A 22217-nucleotide genomic window follows, 5' to 3' on the forward strand; every position below is an offset into this window, starting at 1 on the left:
ATCAAAAACATTCAGGAATACATCAAAATGCTTAAACCCCCCCCCCCACCAATCAATGTACTTCTTTCATGAGCTGGCATCTTGGTTACAGTTACAATGTGCGTGCGATTCAGCTGTAAAAAAAAAAAAAAATCTTTCTCTGTGCGCTTGATTACAACAGCTCACAAGCGATGAGCTAGGCGTGAAGGTTTTCTTATCACCAGGTGCTGCCAAGTGAGAGATAACTCAGCTTTCTATGTTGTTCATTATTGACCTACAGAAGGAGAAATGCCCTTTTCTAGTCGCTGTATTTATAAAGGTTACAACTGAGGTTTCAATTGCATATCAAAATTTCAGAGGACAATCAAAGTGTGCTCATTTGTGTGGAAAATTGCAGGTGCGCCCACTGTAAACAGGTTAAAATGTAATAAAATGTGATCAAAGGAGCTGAAGAGACAGCTGAAGTTAAAGCACTGAAAAGAGCTGAGGTGTTAGTTGAGGTGTTTGAGCTGAAAGCGGCTGCAGTCGGTCGAGGCGGAATGATTGAGTTTGTTCGACTTTTCAGCACAAGAGATGAAAGCAGATGAATCGTCATTATCAGTGTAGTGTAAATCAGTTGAAGAGCGGGATGCTGAAAGAAGTTCTAGTGCTGTTTGAAAGCAGTTAGTGTGTCGACTCATAAAAGCAGGAAAACTGGTAAAATTCAAGGAGTTTAAATATCACGTAAAGTGGAAGTGTATTAGTTAATTCACATTTTGAGGTGAAAGTCAGTTCACATGTCAAGGGAAAGGCCAGTTCTTTGTGAAACGAGTGAAAAGAATTGAAGGGTCAGTTTATTTTCCCATTTCCAAAGAACACTTCATGGGCCACAAGTTGTTGTGACTTCAACTTAAACCTCCAGAAAAAATGTTAGAGGTATTCAAAAGCTGAACTAAAGCATTAAAGTGCAATGGTTAATATTTAGGGCAAAGTATTAGCTTTAAGTTTTTAAAGATGACAGGACAGCGGGAAGATTTTGGAGGCATACAAACTAGAGAATAGTAGTAGTAGTAGTAACTGCTTTTTGGCTCTGTAGAGCAAATTACAGTGTCATAGAAGCAGGCTGCAATTGTGTGTGTGTGTTCAGTATCTTAATTTTCTGGCAGTTAAAGGTCTGAGAAAATGTCATGCAGCATGATAACAACTTGGCCCAAAGTGCACACCAGTTAGTTCAGGGTTAGAGCTACAGGTAAAGGCTTCCAAGGAGATCAGGTGAACAGGATCCTTCATGGATATAAGCTTCCATCAATGTCAGGATGATTAGCTCAAGACAGGACTGCCAGCTCATCTGCATAGCTTAGATTCCAGCAATTAAATGTTACTGCAAAAAGCTGAGTGTTGTTTTTGTTGTTATTGCATTGGAAAATAGAGTTAGATTAGGCTTTAATAAGTTATTGCTGCAAAGATGCTTATATTAAAATGTGCTGGGTGTTGGATGCAAGGGATTATCTTCGGTCTTGATGCATATATAAGAATAGGGGATAAAATATGTTGCAGAACACTAAAATTTTGGCTTTTTTAAAAGTTCAACATAATCATATATATTTACCAACATCCTGACTACTGTTCTTAGACATGATGGTACTGCGGTCATATTCTCCTTCTCCCTGGCCTATGTTAGGCTCCTGCAGAAATTAAGGGTCACTAAGGTCCCAACTTTAAGACGGAGTCCAAGGTCCAAGGTATGCAGGCCCACGGCAATGAGCATGCTGGTTCAAGATCGAAGGCCTTCCCTGGGTTTCATTCCTACACAGCGCCGTTCTGCAGGCGGTCTGGGGTGAAACAGCCATTGGTCTTACAGCTGCTTTCTGCTCTCTTGACATGAGCCAGTTTCTTCCTGGCCTTCCAGCGCTGGGCCAGCGGCTCCAGGAACAGGGAGAGGGAGGAGAGCAGATAGCAGAGCCCAGCCAGGTAGAAAGAACAGTCGTACGTCTGAGTGTAGTCGTACAGGAACCCTGCAAAACAGCAACAGTTCCTATTTTGTTTGTGCACAACTTTATTAACATATCAATAATCTGAGGATACCAGTTAAAAGTGCTTGTGCAAGGCTTTCACACAGTGTCAAGTTTATATTTGTTAAACATGAACACAGAATTTTTCAAAGTTAAATTATTATTTTTGATGAGACACACCAACATGCACAACTTTTCACTTTTCAATGGACAGGTTATGTTTACAACTCAGCCTTTATTGATTCCTGAAATAACTCTACTATCAATTATTTGCTATTATTTACAACTGTAGTTGAGATATCTTATAGGAATGTGTAAAAATCTGTGAATAATAATCAATGCAGTTATTACTTAGAGTATACGATTATCAAGAAGTGGTACTTGAATATCCATCGACTATTTTACAAAATAATTTTGGGGACACATTTTCCTCAGTATGGTTATGTCATTTCCCAAAAGTAAACTCTTAATATTCCTCCTTGGAGATACATTTCCTTATGTCACAGTACAACACGATGAGGCCTAAATGTTTATTATGCATAACGCTAGTTTAGACTTTACTACAGGTGGCAGTGTACTGAAACCTTTATACTGTAACTTCCTTTGTTCCTGTGCTCTTGTTTATTTTATTTACATGAGTTATCATGACATTTCATTAAAAAAAGTTTCATTGGCGTGACACGAATATAACACAGGTATAAGCGCACCACAGCTGCTGCCGAGACACTTAACAGCCAGTTTGCTGCCCTGAGGGGAGGAATTGGACGACGAGGATGTTATCACAACCTGTGGCCTGAAGGAGGGCCCACAGTTTGCCTAACATCAGTTTCTTTCTTGAACCACAGGAATGGTAAACAGAGCCACATGCTATTTCCGTACCACCCTAAAGGGGGTCATTAGTCACGTTTCAACCCCGAAATCCATAAGCTCCTCTGAGGGGATTGCCCAACACTGTGGGCAGGGATCATGTCAATAGGTTCAAAGGATCCCCCACCCCCACCCCGGACCCCCCTAAACTAGGGCCAAATGTTGGCAATAAAGGCAAGAGGAGTTTTCTCAGAAACACCTCAGATATTCACAGAAGTGTCTGTGAATACATGTTTAGCATGTTTGTGCAGCAAGTTTCACTATTACATATACTAGAAAAAAGGTTTATATACTTTCCTGTTTTAAGCAGATGATTGATTTTACTGGTGTTTTTTTAAGCTGATGTACATAAACCTGCAACAACCTGATGTAACAAAAAACTGACCCTGGATTAGAAACAACTCTCGAAGACTGACAAAAACAATCTGCCATCACTTAAACTAAGTGACTCAAACCCTGCTATAAACACATGACGTGCTCTCAGGCAGGATCAAATTTGACCCAGTAACCCCTGTATGAATTTTTAACAAAGCAAACCCAAAAACCCAGTCTGCGTTGAGGGCGGTGCTAACTATAGGTTGTTTTGCTCCATAGTGGCTACATGCACACACACGCAGACACACTTTGAGGCAGAGCAAGGAATTCAGGGCCCTGTGAAAGTATGCACTGAGAGGGAGCCATCCAAAATATATAGGTCCATCTGACAGGCTTATCAGCCCTCTCATTGATCCCCTCTACTCGGCCTCCTTCCCCTACCCACACACACACAGAAACACAGAAACCTTGCCCTTGGTGTCACAAATCATTTTAGAAAAGTAACGTCATGGCAGCAGTCCCATGCACATGTGGTTCATATGTACTGTATGTGTTTGTTATTGTGCGCATGTGGAAAAGTAGGTTAGCACATGTGTGACTCCGGGAGGTTTTCCATGACGTGATGATCTACTCACCTGCCAAAGGAGGCCCCGTAAGGCAACCCAGGCCGACAAAGAACATGGAGAAGCCCATGGAGTTGTTGAGTTTGTCCGACCCCACGAGATCTACCTGCAGAGCAGAACAAGACATTCAGCTCGAGGCTCTTCACAGACTTGTTATTGCCAATAACCAGTGTTTTGTAGAAAACACTGAAGCTGAAAACATCTGGCCAGTTAAGCATGGTGTTCAAGACACAAGTTTAGTTTGATGGATCATCTGTCTGCAAGCAGTCGTGACGAGAATAAAAACCAATACTTGGACCAACAGTCTAAAAACTATGTTAAACCTTGAGTTACTTAATCTGTTAAAAACAGCAGCTTTTGAAAGCATAGGCCGCAGACCTTGTCCAATTTATATCTGAAAACTTCATGTGTTGATATTAACAACTTAATAATACATTGACCCATCCTGAATTCGTTTAACCAAAAACAAAATGGGCTAAATTCACAAATATTTATTTTCTTAGGCACTAAAAAAATGTAACATAAACAGTCTTTATAAACATACTATAACTGTGAATACATTTCACTACCTTTCAAACACTACTGAGGTAAGAAACCTCGGATGAAAACATTCATAACCCAGATTTAGTTGTGGTTGAACCAGTGTGTTTGGGAGTGGCAACAGATTCTAGGTCAGTGGGTTGACTGTTTGCATTGGGGGATCTGTTTTGGATGACAAGTTGTTCTTTTGACAGCTTGATACATGTCTAAATGTCAACTTAATTAAAAAAAAGAGGCAATGACAGAATGAGTCCAGAAGGTACCTATACCTTCCTATTCCTTCCTACCTTCCTAAAAGAAAATGCTGTTCAGGAGAATCAGTTATTTCTAATTGCAGGAACAGACAGGCCTGTGTAAACTGAAGAAGAGAGCTAGCTTGACTGTCCTGTTCACATTTGTGCTTGTCATCGTTGAGGCTTAGAGGCATTGCCTTTGCCCCTGAAAGCGCACAAGTGAAATCACGCCACATGTTTTTGTTTTCAGGTGTGATGTGACCTCCAGATACCTGACACTCACTGACTTAATATGTTGCTCCACCCATAATGGCAGTTGAGACATAAATCCGATGGTCTGCTACAATGATATGTTTTCCTTTCAGTACATGACATCATGATGTAATGAAGCCACTTCACCTTTACATGATACAAAAGTTCCCATGCACAGATACACTTACTGTGAATTCACCAGTTGACAGAGACTGATACTGCAGGGTCTTATACATAGTAACTGAACTACAGACTGATAATACAGATGGTGTGGCACTGGTGGGATGGGGTGAAAAGTCAGATGATATTGTGATAACACACTGGTACAATCTAAGGGAAGCAGTGATTCTGTAACATTTAACTGCCCTCACTTACCTTTATTGATTCTTTCTAAAAACCCAGTATTCACTTTCAAACTGTCCGGAACAACTTTACACGTATGTGATGTGCCAACAAAACCATTACTGTATTTCTCTCTGGATAACAATCTTATTACTAATGAGAAGTTGAAACATTTTGGACCCTTACATTAAGAAAACATAGATAACATTTTATGGGTGTGTAATTTCCAAATACTTTATTTTCAAACTCTGTGAGCTAATTTGTCACCAAAGTAATATTGTTGAGTTAGTTTTGTTCAGTTTGACAGTTTGAGTTAAGCAGATGTTTGTTTCTAGAGAAATTTCTTCGAAAACAATGATCTAGAACAGTGTTGGGCAAATTATCTGGAAAAGTAATTAAATGACTGACTACTGAAAGTAATTAGGTACATTACTAGTTATTCCATTCCCTCAAAAAAACAAAAAGAAAAGCCTCTAGCAGGACAGTGGAGCAGGGCAACACGGTGTGACGGGTGCTTAAGTGTGGGTGAGAGGAGGGGAGATGCTGGCAATGGGCCTGTAACTAATTACTATTTTAGAAATTATAACTCATTGCATTACTCCATTACTAAAAAAGTAATCACATTACAGTTACACATTACTAAACAGCAGTAGCTTTGGCCGTTGTACTATTTTTAGCCGTGCTGTGATGGCACACCTGTTTCAGACAGACTGACAAAAACATTATCATGACAACTCCTGGGTGGGTGCCATGGCGGTTACAAGGGATGTTTTTGGTTTCCAACTGACAAATCCTGATTGTACCAGTGACTTGGGGAGTTGTAAAATGCGTTTCCAAGTAAGAACTTCAATGAAATTTGTTACAATAATTCATTATTACTTTGATGATGTTTAGACTTTTCATCAAGTGCATCATCAGGTCAGTATTCAGTTTGTCCAACACTTGGTCTATGACCAAATAAGTAAAAAACAAATGACATTCCCATTTACTTTTACTCTAGATGCCTCTAGCGCTAATTAGCAAATGCTTTGAAAGAGAGAAAATGCATAACATTGTTGGCGGAGGATGTTTTCCTTACTAGAACAGGCAGCAGCAGAGCCATGTAGCCTCCACAGAAGATGGCAAAGAAGACAGCGTAAACCATCAGCAGGATGTAGGACGTTGCGAGTGGGGAGAGCAGGTTGACCAGGCCACACAGGATCAGGTAGGCTTTGTGGTAGTGGTATTTATGAAACAGGTTCCTGTCTGTCACCCAGCCTGAGGCTAGCTGGGCAATGGTCTCTGTGATACCTGCAACAGAGACAAACAGGTGAGGTGGATGGACAGGCAGGTGAGAAAGTGGTACAGGGTGAAGCATGAGAGTGGAGATCAATCCTTAATTTACTTACTTAGACTCAAACTAAAATGTAAAAAGCGCCAGTGAGATATAAAAGGTGAGTGTGAAAATGAGAAGTAGAAGTAGAAGGATTTGGCTGTGCAAATCCTACTCAAACTCCTTAAAAAGAAGTGTTGATAGTGACTGGATTACCCCACTGAAATATACCCACATTTCCAACAGACTCTTAAAAGGAAAGAATAAGAGAGTAGAGGCAGTCTGAGGAACACACATAGTACAATAAAATATTTAGGTATTGTCAGGAAGCTGCTCTTTGGAGAAAGCTGTTCGCCGCATCTTAGAAAAATCATCATCATCCAGAAAAAAAAGCCATGGCATTTAAAATTTTGGGAGAACAAATCTCCTCCAGTCAAATGTAAAGAGTAATTCACACTTACTTTAACACTACTGTGTTGTTTGCTTAGAATCATAATTTATATCACACTGCAGCACAAATGTCCAGACATTGAAAAGTACTACTGCAAAATTGACTTGACAGTGATTTGTAGTGCAGCACCAGGGCAAGAGTTAACATTGGCTCTTTGCTTTTCACAGCTATATACAACTCTTGGAGAGTAACGTAATGAAGTTTGATGCTAACAATATTTGGTCTAGACTGGAAAGCACATGCTGTTGATGCTTACATTGGCTATGTTGCAATAGCAGAAACTTATCACCTCATGTCTACCTCAGAAATAGCCACCATGAGACTCTCGATGTCCTGGACAGACATGCTGCTGATATTTATTTTATTTACCTTCAAATATTCAAAGTGTATTTTTTTCCCAGCTTGATTATGAAGAAATTACTGAGCAGGTTTGCAACAAACTTGTGGAGGGTTCACAACATGAACCCACTACATTTTGGGACAGATCCCGATCATTTACTATGAATTAGACTATGTTTGTGTATGTGACACACAACTCTGTATAAATATATATTTTAGATCGGTCAAGATCGCTTCAGTGCTACACCGAACATCTGTGACATTTTGTATTAAATCACACGTCATCATTTCAAGTGCAGCTAAGGGGATCTATAAAGAATTAATGCACAAACTTGTGAGCATACTACATCTTTTTGCCTTAAAACAATGCAGCTATTATGTGCATTATAAAAACAAAAAAAACAAAGGTGGGGTGCGGGTGCATGTATGCATGGGTGTGCATGTTTGTGCTCGTGTGTGAAAGAGTAATCCCCTGCAGCACAGCGACACAGATCTGCATTAGCAGCAATATGTCAAAACAAGTCCCCGTCGCCCCTGCTCTCTGATACAAAAATGCCAACGAACCAGTAAACAGATTAATCTGTTAACATCTGTACAACACTGGTAACACCCGGATAATCATCTCATTAGGCACTCTATCCCATTGGATTGATTGTTTACTCCACTATGATGACTGGGCAGATATGTGCTGCTCTCTGCTGAGGTCAACTGGAACGTGATAGATGATGCAGAAACTGCAGTGGTGTATTGACTGTCACAGGAATAGCTACAAGCAGGCTGCGCTTAGCCACTGATCAATGAAACAAACTGGTTCTGTGCAGATCAGAGTTACTGATCCTGCTCAGCCTCTGCAACACAGCTGTAAGAGCTGCAGCCATTTATACCCAGCCCAGATCCAAAACAGAGGGGAACTGCTGAATATGACTTTGCAGTACAGTACTTCTACCAAGTACAGTATGCATAGTCGTTATAGTATATCAATAAAGGTTTAATCATCAGTATATGAACATGGTAGTAAATGTTCAACTACATCTTCATTTTTTAAGCCTTTGGATGAAGGCACAATGAATAAACAATGAAATGCCTTGCCAGTGAACACCTCTGCTTTCCTTACATAACAGTTTCTAGAGCGTCTCTCTCTTTCGAGTTTAGAAAGATGACAAAAGGCAGCTGTGCTATGTTTATGTGTCCCCTCTAGCGACCCACGACAATGTCCTGGGGTGTCCCCTGCTTGCATACAGATGAGTTATGAGTTTGTTTGTGTGTTTTAGGCTCAGCAGGTTCGTCCAGGCCTGCAGCTGTTCCTGTTCAACTCAGCACAATGCAGTTTAAATTTGGCCTCTCCAAGTAGCACCTTTAGCCAAGTGCACCAGGGACATCATTAGTTTTGTCCATTTCTGTTGGTAGTGCTGGCAGGTATATGAGGTGTATATGAATGTCTCAGGGATTTAATGCGCGATGGGTGGGTTGCTGGGCACGGAGCGACGCCATTCCCTCTGCTTCAAAGGAGGACGTTTTGTCACTAGATTAAAGCAGAGGGTTATAAAAAGGCATGTATTGGTTTTCCCAGCTCCTCTGAGGTTGTTGCTGGCTTGTCTTGCCTCCTCTTTTGTACATGTTGCCGCCTCAGTGCTCCTCTCAGCCACTTTAGAGCTGGACCCCTCTTGTCACGGCGCCAGCAAACTTTACTCAGTTAGCTGTTGCTTAGCGACTCCGGTTAGCACCAGTGTTGGTGGCTGAGAGTTGACAAACAGACTGACCCGGATGATAGTGGCCTCCCTCGCTCTGCCCAGTCAATGGGCCTCTATGACAAGCACTGGGTCGGGGGAAAGAGGGACAGCAGGACACTGAGATGGTGGCTTTGTGGTGTGGGTGGCACCCCGTCTCCCTCGCTCTGTCTCTCTTTCATTGCGGGGCACATGACCAGAGAATGTGACAGGACAAACGTGTTGCATACTGCTCGCTGGCACGGATCGCTGGCATGGAGCTCATCTTAGCAAAACACCAGCCCATCAGACATCTATATCCTCTGGTTTCTGTTACAGCTGCATAGATGTGATTCCAAAGAGGCTCCACAAAAACCCACAGAGCATCCTGCAATCTTATACTGCTGTGTTACTTGACCCCAATCACAGTTATGGCTCAATCCATATATGCTTTCATCCCAGCTGTGTTTCCTGTGTAGGACAAAGAGATTTCTTTGTTTTCCCCCATTTTCTCCATCAGTGGTGGCATCCAGCTGCTGATGATGAAGAAGGAAACACAGTATCTAACCAGACAGACTAAATACCATATTTGATAATGGCTGATAATAATTCATGTGTCTGTTTGAGCAAACTAAACTCCTGCCAACCGATGTCTTTAAAAACCAAACGGAGCAGTGATGCAGTAAAGCAAACAATCAGCTGTCATGTTCAAAAGAAAACTCAACAAATGTATGACATGTCAGGACTTCTCGTGACGGTATCACACCTGTCATCAAAGGAAATATAATCTCCATCTGCTCAGGACTGGTTACAGAAGCATGTAACTAATGCAGCATCTAACATAAATGGACAACCCCATGTGATGCATTTCAATTATTCACAAAGTCTGACCAAGCACTCTTAAATAATTACACACACATGTGCTCTGTGGTCAAAATGTTAATGCTGTTTCTTGTTCATATGAAGTGGCCTCATCAGTGGCATACAGCTGAACCCACCCGTCCTGGCCAGTGGACCAAAGTTCAGCTTTTATGTAAGCACATTTATTACATAAGACTGCAGAGTCTGAGCAGCTCACAAATAATTAATGCCTAGAAGTTGACTGGGGACGTTTTTGCATCGCCTCTTAAACCCAGTCTTAAAGGAACCTGGACCTCCTTCTTCACGGTCTCTGTGAAATCACTGCTGGAAGCCAAATTCAAGGACAAACGGCAGCAGCCCACTGTCTATTCAGTCAGGAGCCAGTCAGATTTGACTTTATTCTCTATCCAAATGTCATTCAAAGTCAAATGTGTGACTGGAGTCTAATCTAAAAGACAAAAAATCAAGCTTCTGTGATGAGAACTGATTTTGATAAAATACATTATTTTCAACTGTCATAAAAGACTAAAGTTTGTTTAAAAAGGAAAAATATGACACACAAATTAGCAGGTCATGATTAAATTTGGTTTATGATGTGTTTATATCAGTCAAACTAACTGATCTGACGATTGTGTGAGGGGAGCTGCCAGTGTTTTGTTTTTTTTAAGTATATTTTGGGGGCTTTTTTGCCTTTAATGGATAGGAGAGTCGAGAGAGAGACAGGAAATGGGAGGCAAAGAGGGGGGAACGACATGCAGGATAGAGCCGTTCGACGCGGGATTCGAACCGGGGCCGCCTGCAGTGAGGACTATAGCCACCAGACAAACCTTTCCGTCTTACTTTTCCAGCTTTGTCTGACAAATATATTGTTTATATAATATTGTGCCTATTCACACCACCTCTGGGTTGGGCTGATAATAAACAAAGAATAATTATACGCCATTTCATGTCTAATCAAAGTTAAACATTCATCATCAAACTGGTTCCAATGACTAGCATTATTTAAAAAAAATCTTTTCATAGTTTTATATTACTTACGATCATATTGGTGTCTATAAAGTAGTAGGAGTTTCAGCACCACATACTCTTGTATAACTCTTGCCAAGAGACCAAATAAGCCCTGTTACTCAAAATACCAAACTATTCTTTTAAGGTGGATCATAACCACACAGCGGGGGGGCTTTGATCAATGTGTGTCTCACCTGCCACAGAGATGATAAACGAAGCATCCATGGCATCGATGCCCAGGGTTCTGGCTCGCGCAGACAGGTGGAAATAGGGGATGAAGTAGGCCAGCTGGCTGAAGACCAAGGACCAAGTGTAGATGCAAAAGAATGGGTCCTTTAGCAGGGAGAAATCCAGTACTTTGGCTTTTTTGACGGTCACCTCGCTGGGTGTGCTGGCATGTGAGGGAAATCCAACAATGGTGGACCCATTCATGCTGCCATTGAGCTCCAACGAGCTGTCTGGGGCTGTGGGTTTACACTGACCCAAGTCATGGTGAGGCTCATGGCCATTCACACCATTGAGGAACAGTCTGGTCAATTCAGGGTTCACTGACTGGTCCTGGGCTCCCTGAGTACATTGCCCCCCCAGGTTCTCAGTGTCCCTGTGAGAGGGAGGAGAGGATGGGAATGAGTCTGATTTGGAGATGCCATTGGACAAATGAGAGGAGCCATTCAAGCAGCTCTTAGTGTATTCCTTCTCTGAGGAGCTCTTGAGGGATACAGCTGGGCTCTTTTGAATGGGAGAAGAGGTAGCGTTTGACATGGGAGGCTTCACATTGATGGGCCGCAGAAGCATCCCAGTGGCCACCAGATTCAGCATGAGACCCCCAAGAATCAGCATCGCCCCTGAGGGAGAAAAAGAGAGCTCAGGTCGGAGCCAAAATACCACCTTAAGGCGCTGTATTTCCACTGACACAAACAGAAACACACGTTATTATGTAATGTTCACACATCAAAGAAGTGCTTAAGGCTCTGATACTGCCAGCTCATTAAGAGATTTGCCCAGCCTACCTTGCCAAGCATATTGGTCCAAGAGCAGCTGAGTGAACGGAGCGAGGGCAAAGGTCAAACCCATCCCAGAGCGCCCGATCGCATACGCTGTGGCTAACCTCTTTCGAAAGTACAGGGCAGTGACCACTGAAAAGGATTGGTAAAGTAGTGCAAAACCAATTCCTGAGAGAAAGAAAGAAGATTGTCGTTAACAACTCTGTGTCAGGTACAGCCTCAAAGTGATGGCACAGAAAAACACTGGCCTTGCTTTATGGTTTTAGCGTCACGGTGAAGACAGCGAGTTTAAAGTCTCACTGAGGTGTTTTGGTTTACCACAGGTTTCTACTCACCAACTATCACTCCCATGCTGACGTAGAGGAACACCACGCTGTTGGCAAAAATACTTATGAGGAAGCCCCCACTGACCAGCACCGCCCCGACAATGGAGGTCACCCTGGTTCCCACCTTGGCACAGGCCACTGAGGCAAGGGGTGCTACAGAAGATACAGGAGAGGAACCACAAAGACATGGGATCTACAAACGTTCAACAAAGTGTAAACAGTATTTTTCACTTCAGTGTATGTATGGGCTCTAGATCTAGATACAGGGTGGAGACATCATCTCCTCATCGTCACCTCCAGAGAGGCGCAGACTCGACATGATGGAACCGATCCAACTGATGCTCTCAGATGAACCCCCAAACTCATCCTGGAAGGCCACGAAGAATATCCCAAAGCTCTTCAGTGTTCCCATCACTAGGACATTTACCTGGATACATATTGAAATAAAAGGGAAATAGATCAGTAAAGTGGTGCTGATACAGTTCATTTCATAGGCTGGGTCTGTTAAACACATGTATGGACACACACAGATACGTCCAGTTTTACCAAAATGGCTATAATGGAACAAATAATGTAATGTAATGAGTGTGTGTGCTGTGAAACACAATTAGCTGAAATATTTTCATGTTTCTTGCTCAGAAAAATGTCCATTGTACTTAATGAAACACAAGTTAAAAAATAATCACTTATTTTATCAATGTTGTGAATTTATTATACTGTATAAACTGTTTATAACTTTTCAATTTCAATTTCAATTTCAAAAACTTTATTATCCACAGAGTGGAAATTCCTATTTGGTTTCACCATAGACATGTCTCACAAAACAGAACACAATGACACAGTAAAAAACATTTCAAGGATAAAAGATAACAACAGCATTATCAAAAAACAACCGAGGTAGACATACCAGGAAGCAATGCAGCACCACCATCCATCCCCAGCCTCCATCTGGAGGCTCCTCATATTGGATCTCTTTCTCCTTCTCCTTCTTGGTGCTCATGGCGTTCTTCCTGAACAGGTTCATGGCTGCCTTGGTTTCACTGGGAGAAAAAAAAGTATGTATACAACTTTAAAGTTACATACCGTAGGCTGCATAATCGGAAACATTCATCTGACTACAGTCCATTATCATGTACCAAAATTCATATCAAATTCATATCCTCACACAGGTAACATGAATAGAAACACTAATGGCACAAACACAAAGATGAGCAGGCTCGTTCCTACAAAAGAAAAGCTTGTTATTTTCTTTAAAAATAAACACACACATTCAAAATGTGATATGAACTTCTTCTTTCTTAAACTAGTTTTGCTTCAAGCAACCTTGAACTTAATCACATTTTGAACTACTCAAAGTGGTGGCTGATGAGAATGTTATCATCATGTCATAGTCCAGAATGATTTTCTTCGACAGACAGTGATGCTTAAGTCACTGAGCTGTAAAACAGGCCAGTTACAGTACAGCTAAGTCTGGTTACTCTTCCACCTCTTTTGTTCTTATTACAGCTACTGCGCTGGCATGAATGTCTCAGTTTCTCAGCCGTGTTGACATTAAGTGTATCGATGTCACAGCAAGTGTAAATATCTAATTTAATGTGTATCTACAAGTTCCCTGTCAGCTCGTAACAGTATGGTCTGTGCATGATGGGCTAAAGTTTGATTTGATGATGATGTTTTAACTCTGTGATAATTTAACTTGTGAACTGAAAACCCCTGGGGCAGTTCTAGGAAGCTGTTTGACAGCTATGACTTCACAGAGAACCTAAAAAAACTTATCCTGATGCAATAAACTTAAGTCTAGGAAGTAACTTCTGAGCTACTCAGACTCACACAGTATAAAATCATGGCAGATTTTGAAAACCGAAGCTACAGTGATGACTTTGTTCTCATGCTGTCATTTGAACATTTTTCTTGTCTCTAGTTTTTGTTATGCCCACATGCTGCAACAGTTAATAATACCCCAATGTATCAATGTGCTCATGACTTCTAGTTGGGAGACATGGGTGTGAACAATGCAGATTCAAGTTAGTCCTGAAATGAGCTACTATATGGAAGCAACTCTGTCAGTCAGCCTCCTCAGTACGCGCTCCCCAACACCTTACCACTCCACAGTTGTAACACTGAAACACACACAGCTTTTAAACATACCCTGAAATTGTGGTTATTGGAGAACCAGGTATGTGTCCATTGCCAGTGACTCTGGCACCGGCAGATCTTCCTACGGTAGCCTAACTTCTTCTTCGCATATCATGATTGCTCTGTCTTTGGCTCGCTGTCCCCCTGTGTGCTTGTGTTATGTGTTTTGTGTCACGTGTATATGTTATGTGCTCTGGCCTGCTCACCTGTCCTGCTTCTTACTTGCCTGCACGCCCTAATGACCGCCTTATTGTATGTTGTTGTATGAATCCTTGTTTGGTTATATCTCTTTGTAGAAAGTTTGTCTATTGTCTGTATGTACGCTTACTTTTCTTTCTTTTTTTTCTTTTCTTTCTCTCTCTCCCTTCCTGTCCGTTTGCTACCTGTTTTATACATGTATATACCTCACCATTTTAGGAATAGGCCTATTACTACTGTGTTGTTTTTATAGGCTGGCAATTAACATTGTGCCCAGGGACTACAGTTGAAAATTAGCCACTTGGCTAACACTGGCGCATTTACAGTAATGTCAATTAATGTGCACTGTCCCTGAGAAATAAAATAAAATAAAATGAATAAATAAATTGCACCATAACAAGTTACGACAGAAAACAACATAAAACGGTTATCAAAGTGCCTGTATGTGCAATAATTGTCGATAAAATATGCAGTGACATGTTTGTACAGGCAAATGTAGGATGAGGTCAAACAGGGCATTAATGGGTTACTGAGTGGAGAGAAGATAACAGCTCTGTCAAATTAAAATAAAGTTTTTAACCTTGTTGCTGTATCATGTCCATATAATGATATGTGTGAAGCTAAGACTGTGCTGTACTGGCAGTACCTGGCGTGCACCTTGCACAAGCAGTGGTGGTGGTTGGCAGGAAACAAGTCTGATCCAGATTTGTCAATGAGAGACTATGTAGATCTACGTCCACTGCTAGATTTCCTTTTTTTCATTTTTTAAGTAGGAAAAAAATCATTTAGTTGGAAGTTTAAACCTTTAGCAATCGGGCTACAGTTTTGCATGAAGATGTGCTACTGTGCTGAGAGGTTGTCAAGGAACTACCTATTAATGTGTCTAATCAAACAAATCAAATACAAGGCTAAAAGGCTTGGTCTTCCCTGTGGGCAACATGATACCTTGAGTTCAATCAGCCACAACATTTTTAATAACAAGTCGCGCAAAGAGTAAGTAGGAGGAGAGGGTATAGTAAACGTGTATTTATCACCAGTCTTTTGCATCACTAACTCAGTCTGACTTAGACTTGAATAAGAAGCCAAGACCAAATTAGGCAGAGAGCAGAGAGCGGATTAAAAGGGGAATGAATTGGGCCAGTGTACTGCAAGGAAAGTATTTCCCCATGTGCTGTTCACAAGTTGTCCTCACAGTGTGTTTGAGTGCATGTTTGTAAATGTGCCGGGGGTCTGAGGGTTGGAGCGATGGCGGACTGGAGATCAGCACTTTGTAGTCAGGTATTAACACCACGTTGCCATACGCTTCCAGTCAGCCGTTCTCTCTCCAGTTATTAGATTGTGTGTAATGTTAGTTGGTAAACAGTGTTCTCCAAAATCTGTCTTCATTTGACCTACATACCTTGATGGAGGTATAAATTAAAAAAATATTTCCTCAAGGGGAAAAAGAATCACAACAACCAATGAGATACTGCTCACAGATCCGTTCACCTCCTGCGTCTGAGAACCTGATTTATTAGTCCCATTCTGTTCATGAGTTCTGGACCCAGAAAACTGAAAACAGAAGTCTTAAAGGTACCATGTGGAGCTTTCTTGTATACAAACAAAAGTTAGTGTTACTTTTACAGGCTCATCCATCAAGGAGGACTCTGTCTCTTCAGAAAAAATGCAATTTGAATTTCATTTCAAATAATTATAATTTGATACAATAATAATTTTTTTCTAGTTTAAATTTTTATGTTCATTTTTGGACGCTGCATTTTAGGTTTAAAGATCTGAGATAACTTAAATGTCACAAATGTTGTTGTATTAATGACATGGTTATAGGCAGGATTACACCCCACATGTTGTCTCTGAAATAAAATTTTTCCATAAACGGTGCATTTTAAACTCTGGGAATGAGGACTTATTTTTTTCACTTAAAGATCAACAGTGTTGCATTTCGGCTCTCACACATTCTACAGGCTACTAACATTGTTGTGGCACATGGACTGACAGGTTCACATATTTTTGAGACCATTTTACCGACATGTCCATATCTGCCACGGAGGCAGTGTTTAGTGGTTGTTTAACGGTTGTAATTGCTCCTCCAGGGAAAAAAATATTTTAGGAAAACAATACCATTGAATTAAGGATTACAAGATCCACGGTTGCTGCAGGGTGAGTAGTGCCACATCCTCACAGCGCTCGTATTTCAGCTGATTTAGATGGCACTTCTCCCCAAGACATGGCCCGTGGATCTCGTCGCTCGTCTTTTCCATTGGAATCCAAACCATCTTGTGTTTTATTTGCTCTTTGGGTGTTAGCGACTACGGCCACAACACTGGGGTTGCAACTTACTGACATCAATATGTGCCACACAGGTATACCATGCATTTTAGTTGTGGTAAATCACAGCTCTCAGCTTTTGAGATCAGGGTCGCCAATCAGCCACCAAAACTGAGCATATATGAATGTATCTGATATATATCTGCTGTTATTCTCTTGAAGAACAGAGAGCTTTTCTGTCTAAACTGGTTTGATGAGTTACCTTTTTACGCTGTTTTGGTCGTGTGCTGAAGGCTCCGGAGGTGAAGAATAAAGTCAGAAGTCCTATTCTCTCAGTGTCATCCTCAGGTTGGTTGTAGGGCACTTGGAACTATGGCTGCGTCAAGACAAACATTACACCTGCAAGAAGAAGTGGAAGATGACAACTGAGGGTGCTTTTCATTTCACAATCAAATCATCCTTCTGTCTGTCGTTTTCTCTTCCTCATTAATTGATGTGTCTTCTATTTTTCCAACCAAGTATAGATGAAATCCCAACCTATCCCAGTGATGAAAGCTTCAGCAGAGTGACTTCAGCCTAAAATCCCAAGCCAATACAGAAATCAGTAAATGCAGAGATGTTTAAATCTGTGCTGGATGGGAAACAGAAGAGAGCCTCCTTATCAGGGTGTGGTGGATGACAGAGGTGGAGCCTGCATGTTATTCTCTACTGGCAAAAGTTTGTGATTTACCTCATGAGACGTTGCACATCCTTTGAAAGACAATTTAAAGACCTTTCTGTGGTTAGTTTCAAGAACAAAGGAAATGGCGTGCTCGACTCTTGTATAACTGGGTGCCGGCTCAAAAATCAAAACAAGAAAAAACTGAAATTGCAGCACTCACGATAGAAACTTGAAACATTGCTGTGCATTTAATAAATGTTTCAAGTTTCTATCATGAGTGCTGACATTTCAGTTTTTTCTAGTTTCAAGAACATCATGATTCTTGAATGTAAGCCATATACCTGCAGGTAACCTGAGGGCAACTGTGAACCATGTCTGATGTCTGCAGAGAGCAAAACAAACGGTACTGTCAGGCCTGTCCTGTTCTACTTGTCCACGGCTCTGAGAGGTTATAGTTATGTGACGATGGTCGCGCTGTATACTAAAAGATAATACCAGCAAGCTTGCAGGAAAAATTGTGCTATGCTAAAATGTAAAGCAAGTCTAAAGTTTATAATGTACTCTATCCTCATTTACAGTTGCATTGTCTGTACTAGATTTTATGGCAACCAAACTAATAATTGTTGAGCGGCTTCGGACAAAACTGCAGTACTGTGGCCAAAAACTTTTCCAAAATTGTCAGAGGAAACGACCCTCAAACTACCACCAAGATGTTACTGGAACTTTAATTGTTAATAACTGTTTTTTGTTTTGCCATGTGGGGTCAGCAGCAAGGAGCTGTACACAACACTGATGCACCATCTTTTGAGTTGATATAGTGAACTTGTACACAGTCCAGCACTTACAGAACAACATAATTTGTTTGTGTTTGCTCTCTGACAACTCCTGAGGGAAATATCTGTCTTCAAAGTGTACGTGACTTCCCATAGCTTACTTATCATGCGGGATATTTACAAGTGAATGATGGCATTATCTGTTAATATATCGTGTCAGCAAGTGCAGAGAATCCCACCCCTGCATTGTGGTGCAGGAATAATGCTTCAGTCAGCAGCGTCTCTACAGATGTGCAGCACTTAGAAGAGTGTCGCACTCTGCTTCTCCTCTCTCGTGTTTCCACTTACAATGAGAAACTGTGGCAATCACATTTAACTACTTAAATATGCCTAATGACAGAAACATGACAGTTGAATTGGGAATCATATGTATGCATGTGAACATTTTCTGCACAGTATTCGACAGTCAGAATGGCAGTTTAGCCGGGAGCTCTTACACCCGTACATGTAACCTATTTACATTACAAGGAAATGATACAACTCCCTGTGTTGAATTCCTGATGTCAGATGTATCCTGCAGACGTTTCTATATAGTGAGCGTGCAGACAATCAAAGTTTTAAATGACAGTGATGACAAGAGATGAAAAGCCTTGTTCAGGTTCTTCAACTGACAAGAATAATAAGAACAAGAATTACTTTATTAATCCCCAAAGGGATCAGCACAGGTGAACACATGTTTATTTTAATCTTAAAATAACAGTTCTGTAGTGTGACTACTGGATTCAGAGCAGTGCTCCAGTTAAAGTTAAAAGTCTAACCAAGAGGATGCACAGCACTTTTGCCCCAGGAGAATTCTTCCTGAAACAGCTGTTGCCTCACCTACAAAAAAGCCTGAGTCACCTTTGCTGGCAAGTAAATGAGTAGTTTAAAAAACTTTACAAGATACATTACCAAAAGTATTATAGGAAAATGATATTACAAGTACTGCATGTTGCCCTGGGATACTGTACCACATTGGAATAGCATAGGTCATACAAGGCAAACGACATGTATGTTTTAAGGAGAGGAGTTAGAATGAATTAAATGATTTTGCCATGAATATGATTTTTTATGCATTTAAAAGAATATGTAAAGTATCATATCTGTACATTAAGATTTCATGCTGGAGATGAAGCCACAACTTTTCTATTGCACTTCAAATAAGTGGGCCTATAAAACTCAGGTGACACTGCCAATTAATGAAAACGAGGATGAGGTGTCTTATAGTGATGAGGATGGTGACAATCCAGCAGGGAGAAAGAAAATCACTTTTAAATTCTTCATAAGCACTTCCATATTGTTTTTATTTATCAGTTTTGATGTGATAAGTCTCTTGTGTGGATGAGACATGTTTGTTGTGTGCACACGTCAGGCTGCTGCTCATAACCAATTGCTCTTTGTGTGATTATTAAAGTTGTTTTGAATTTGAAGTGAATTGAAGATGGAGATGAGGATGAAGATGAAAGTACCACAATGGTAGAAAATCAACAGGAAGAAGTCCAGAGTGAATTGAAATGAATGACAAAGATGATCTGGTAGAGCAAGAACACAAGAAAAAGGGCCCAGATGCAGACATGGGACACAGAAGGTATGACAGTAACTTTAGGCAGCTGGAGCATCCAGAGTCAAACTGAAGTCCACAAAGGGGGGTGAAAAAGAAAAGCACAAAGAAACAACAAAGAATAATTCAGGAGGGAGTAAACAGCCTGAAGGAAAACAGGGCGAAACGCACAAACCGTACTGACACCGACACAGGGAAGAAACAAAACACAGGTGGGACAATCACGGGTGAGACACAAGTAAGAACCCACAGAAAATAAGAAAAGATACTACAAAACAAAACAGGGAAAAAATGAACACAAAAACAAGGGGAAATCTAAGTTTGTATTCAAGCTGGTTTTATAGTAGCCTGAGCAGACAGATAGAAATGTTTTCTGGCAGAAGGTCAGCCTAACAAGACTTTGTTAATTTTGTTAATTTATTCCTTCATTGTGTTGGATTGGTTTGGGGTTTCAGTCTATATGTCTTTGGGAGAGGGACATTGGTTAAGAACATACAGTTTTAAAAGAAACAACAAAAAATCAACCTCAGATGTTGTTATTATTCTTAATCAAAAGCACTTAGGTTATCCTGACAATTCATTTTGGTCATGTGACATTGCATCCAAATACCCCCATCTTTGAAGTTGGTGGCCACCAGTTTTTTTGTTTGCCAAACTATTTTATCCCAGAGCCTCCAACAACTGTGAGCACTGCCTCACTTTTACACTGAGCTCTGAGGGAAACCAGCCAGGCATCAGTCCTGAGGAACTGTGAGATTATGTAGTAAATGCAGGGTGTTTAGCTGAAAGCTTTTGGCTTAGTCCCCGAATGGCATACACAGGACCCTGTCACCATGAGGAGAAAGCAGGGGAGGTCTTACCGTGTGTTGCTGTGAGCCAGTTGTTATCTTCACTTCACAGGCCTGTTGCATTGTGTCACTCACTCAACTCGACACTGCTGGGGAGGCAAGAACAAGGGGTTGTTCAAGCTGATATGAGACAATTCAGTCACTGACAAAAGTCTGCGGTGAATTTCAAGAAGATATAGGTGCCAGCTGACAGAAAAAAAAAAGAAAAGCACCAACCTGCACTGACACAATGTGGGAGAAAAGTTTTAAACCCCCCCAAAATAACAATTTAGAGGAAAAATCGACAAAAACAGGTTACCAATAAAAAGAAAATTAATTAGGCTGTAACTTCATCACATTTAAAAGCTTGTTCGTCTCATTAATAACTTGACAGCTACAGACTCACTGACTAAAACTTGACCATAAAATGAAGCACTTACCTGAAATCTCTCCAAGACTTCGACGTTGCTTTTGCCCCGTTTTCAATTAGTTTAATTTGATGCGTAATTTGGGGGTTTCTCGTTCCGGTGTTGTGCGTCCCAGAAATGCGTGCGCGTCACCAGTGGGAGACTTTTTGGCAGAGAGAAATTGCTGCGGGACCTTCTCCTCCGATGATGCCCGTGCCATAACTTTGCCTCTATGTGCGGGCCGCTCTGAGTTGCATCTCATACCTCAGCCCCTCAACATCGCTTGGCTGCGCCGAGGAGCCGCAGAAGAGCGAAGCCTTCGACGAGGAGAGACACGTGACCGAGACGTAGCAGTGAACCTCATCTGAGGGCTCAGGGGGAGAGAGAGGAGAGGAGGAAACACCGGAGGCACCTTCATGCAGCTGCACGCCTCCTCCAGCCAGTCGCGCTCCTTGTCCGTCCACACTGTTGTTTTACATATAGTGAAGACTGCAGGTTTTGTTTGTTTTTTGTTTTTTACTTTAAGGGTGGGTGTAAAACGGTAATATACGGTTATAATCTCCTCGATTCTGCGTTAAAACGTTCAATAAAAAGCAGATCCATGTGTTTTTTTGTTGTTTTTTGCAGAATATAATGACATCAGAGTGAAATTTGTTGATAAATATCATCACTTCATTATTTTTATGCTATTGGGCAATTGCCTGGTGTCATAATAATATTCTGCATTTGTTTTACACTTTGTCATAAATTATGTATGAAATTGAAAATGAGTGGTGGCGCAAAACGTGTCCCACTTTGACCTTTGACCACCACATTTTCATCATTTTATCCTGGTTTTGTTTTAAATGTGAGCATATTTCCTGGTATCACCCTCATCACCGGGACGGGACAGAGAGATCCGTCGCCTGCACTGAGGCAGAAATAACCGGGACTGCGGTCAAAACACCGGAGCCACCGCAGACCTGAGTCGCGTCTCAGTCTGGGAGGCGGTGCGCCAGCAAGATGCGCTGCGCTGCTCTGCAGAGAGACAGCCATGTGCTGCAGTGAGTGGGATACACGTGTTTTCTGCTCAACATGCCCTCATCCAGACAGGAGGGGAGGCTGCCAGCAGCGTGAGGACACACCGAGGCTTCACTGCTACTTGGACCCACACACGCTCCTCAAGACATTAAACCTATGATCTTACTGTCATACATGACCT

General features: G+C 41.4%; 1 protein-coding gene across 1 annotated transcript; it reads right to left on the reverse strand.

Moving 5' to 3' along the window:
• Positions 1 to 837: 837 nt before the first annotated feature.
• slc16a4 (solute carrier family 16 member 4) lies at positions 838 to 21239 on the reverse strand. Its single transcript, XM_085781840.1, has 11 exons — positions 21046 to 21239; positions 20643 to 20716; positions 17011 to 17147; positions 13057 to 13189; positions 12444 to 12576; positions 12159 to 12302; positions 11830 to 11991; positions 11014 to 11664; positions 6221 to 6432; positions 3788 to 3881; positions 838 to 1973 (listed from the first exon to the last, which is right to left on the reverse strand). The coding sequence occupies exons 4-11, from the start codon at positions 13171 to 13173 to the stop codon at positions 1765 to 1767; spliced, it is 1722 nt and encodes a 573-aa protein (XP_085637966.1). The 5' UTR covers positions 13174 to 13189; positions 17011 to 17147; positions 20643 to 20716; positions 21046 to 21239; the 3' UTR covers positions 838 to 1764.
• Between the last annotated feature and the right edge of the window lie 978 nt (positions 21240 to 22217).

Source organism: Trachurus japonicus, chromosome 7 (genome assembly GCF_045865225.1).
Source record: "Trachurus japonicus isolate A0001 chromosome 7, Traja_1.0".
In the NCBI taxonomy this organism is placed as follows: Eukaryota; Metazoa; Chordata; class Actinopteri; order Carangiformes; family Carangidae; genus Trachurus; species Trachurus japonicus.

What these genes read in the sequence shown, in the direction of transcription:
- slc16a4 (XM_085781840.1), bottom strand. Translation starts at nt 13,173, where the DNA reads ATGAACCTGTTCAGGAAGAACGCCATGAGCACCAAGAAGGAGAAGGAG. An exon ending in GGACCAATATGCTTGGCAAG is followed by an intron (nt 11,665 to 11,829) that starts GTAGGCTGGGCA and finishes TTTCTCCCTCAG; the next exon opens with GGGCGATGCTGATTCTTGGG. An exon ending in TACGGGGCCTCCTTTGGCAG is followed by an intron (nt 1,974 to 3,787) that starts GTGAGTAGATCA and finishes GCTGTTTTGCAG; the next exon opens with GGTTCCTGTACGACTACACT.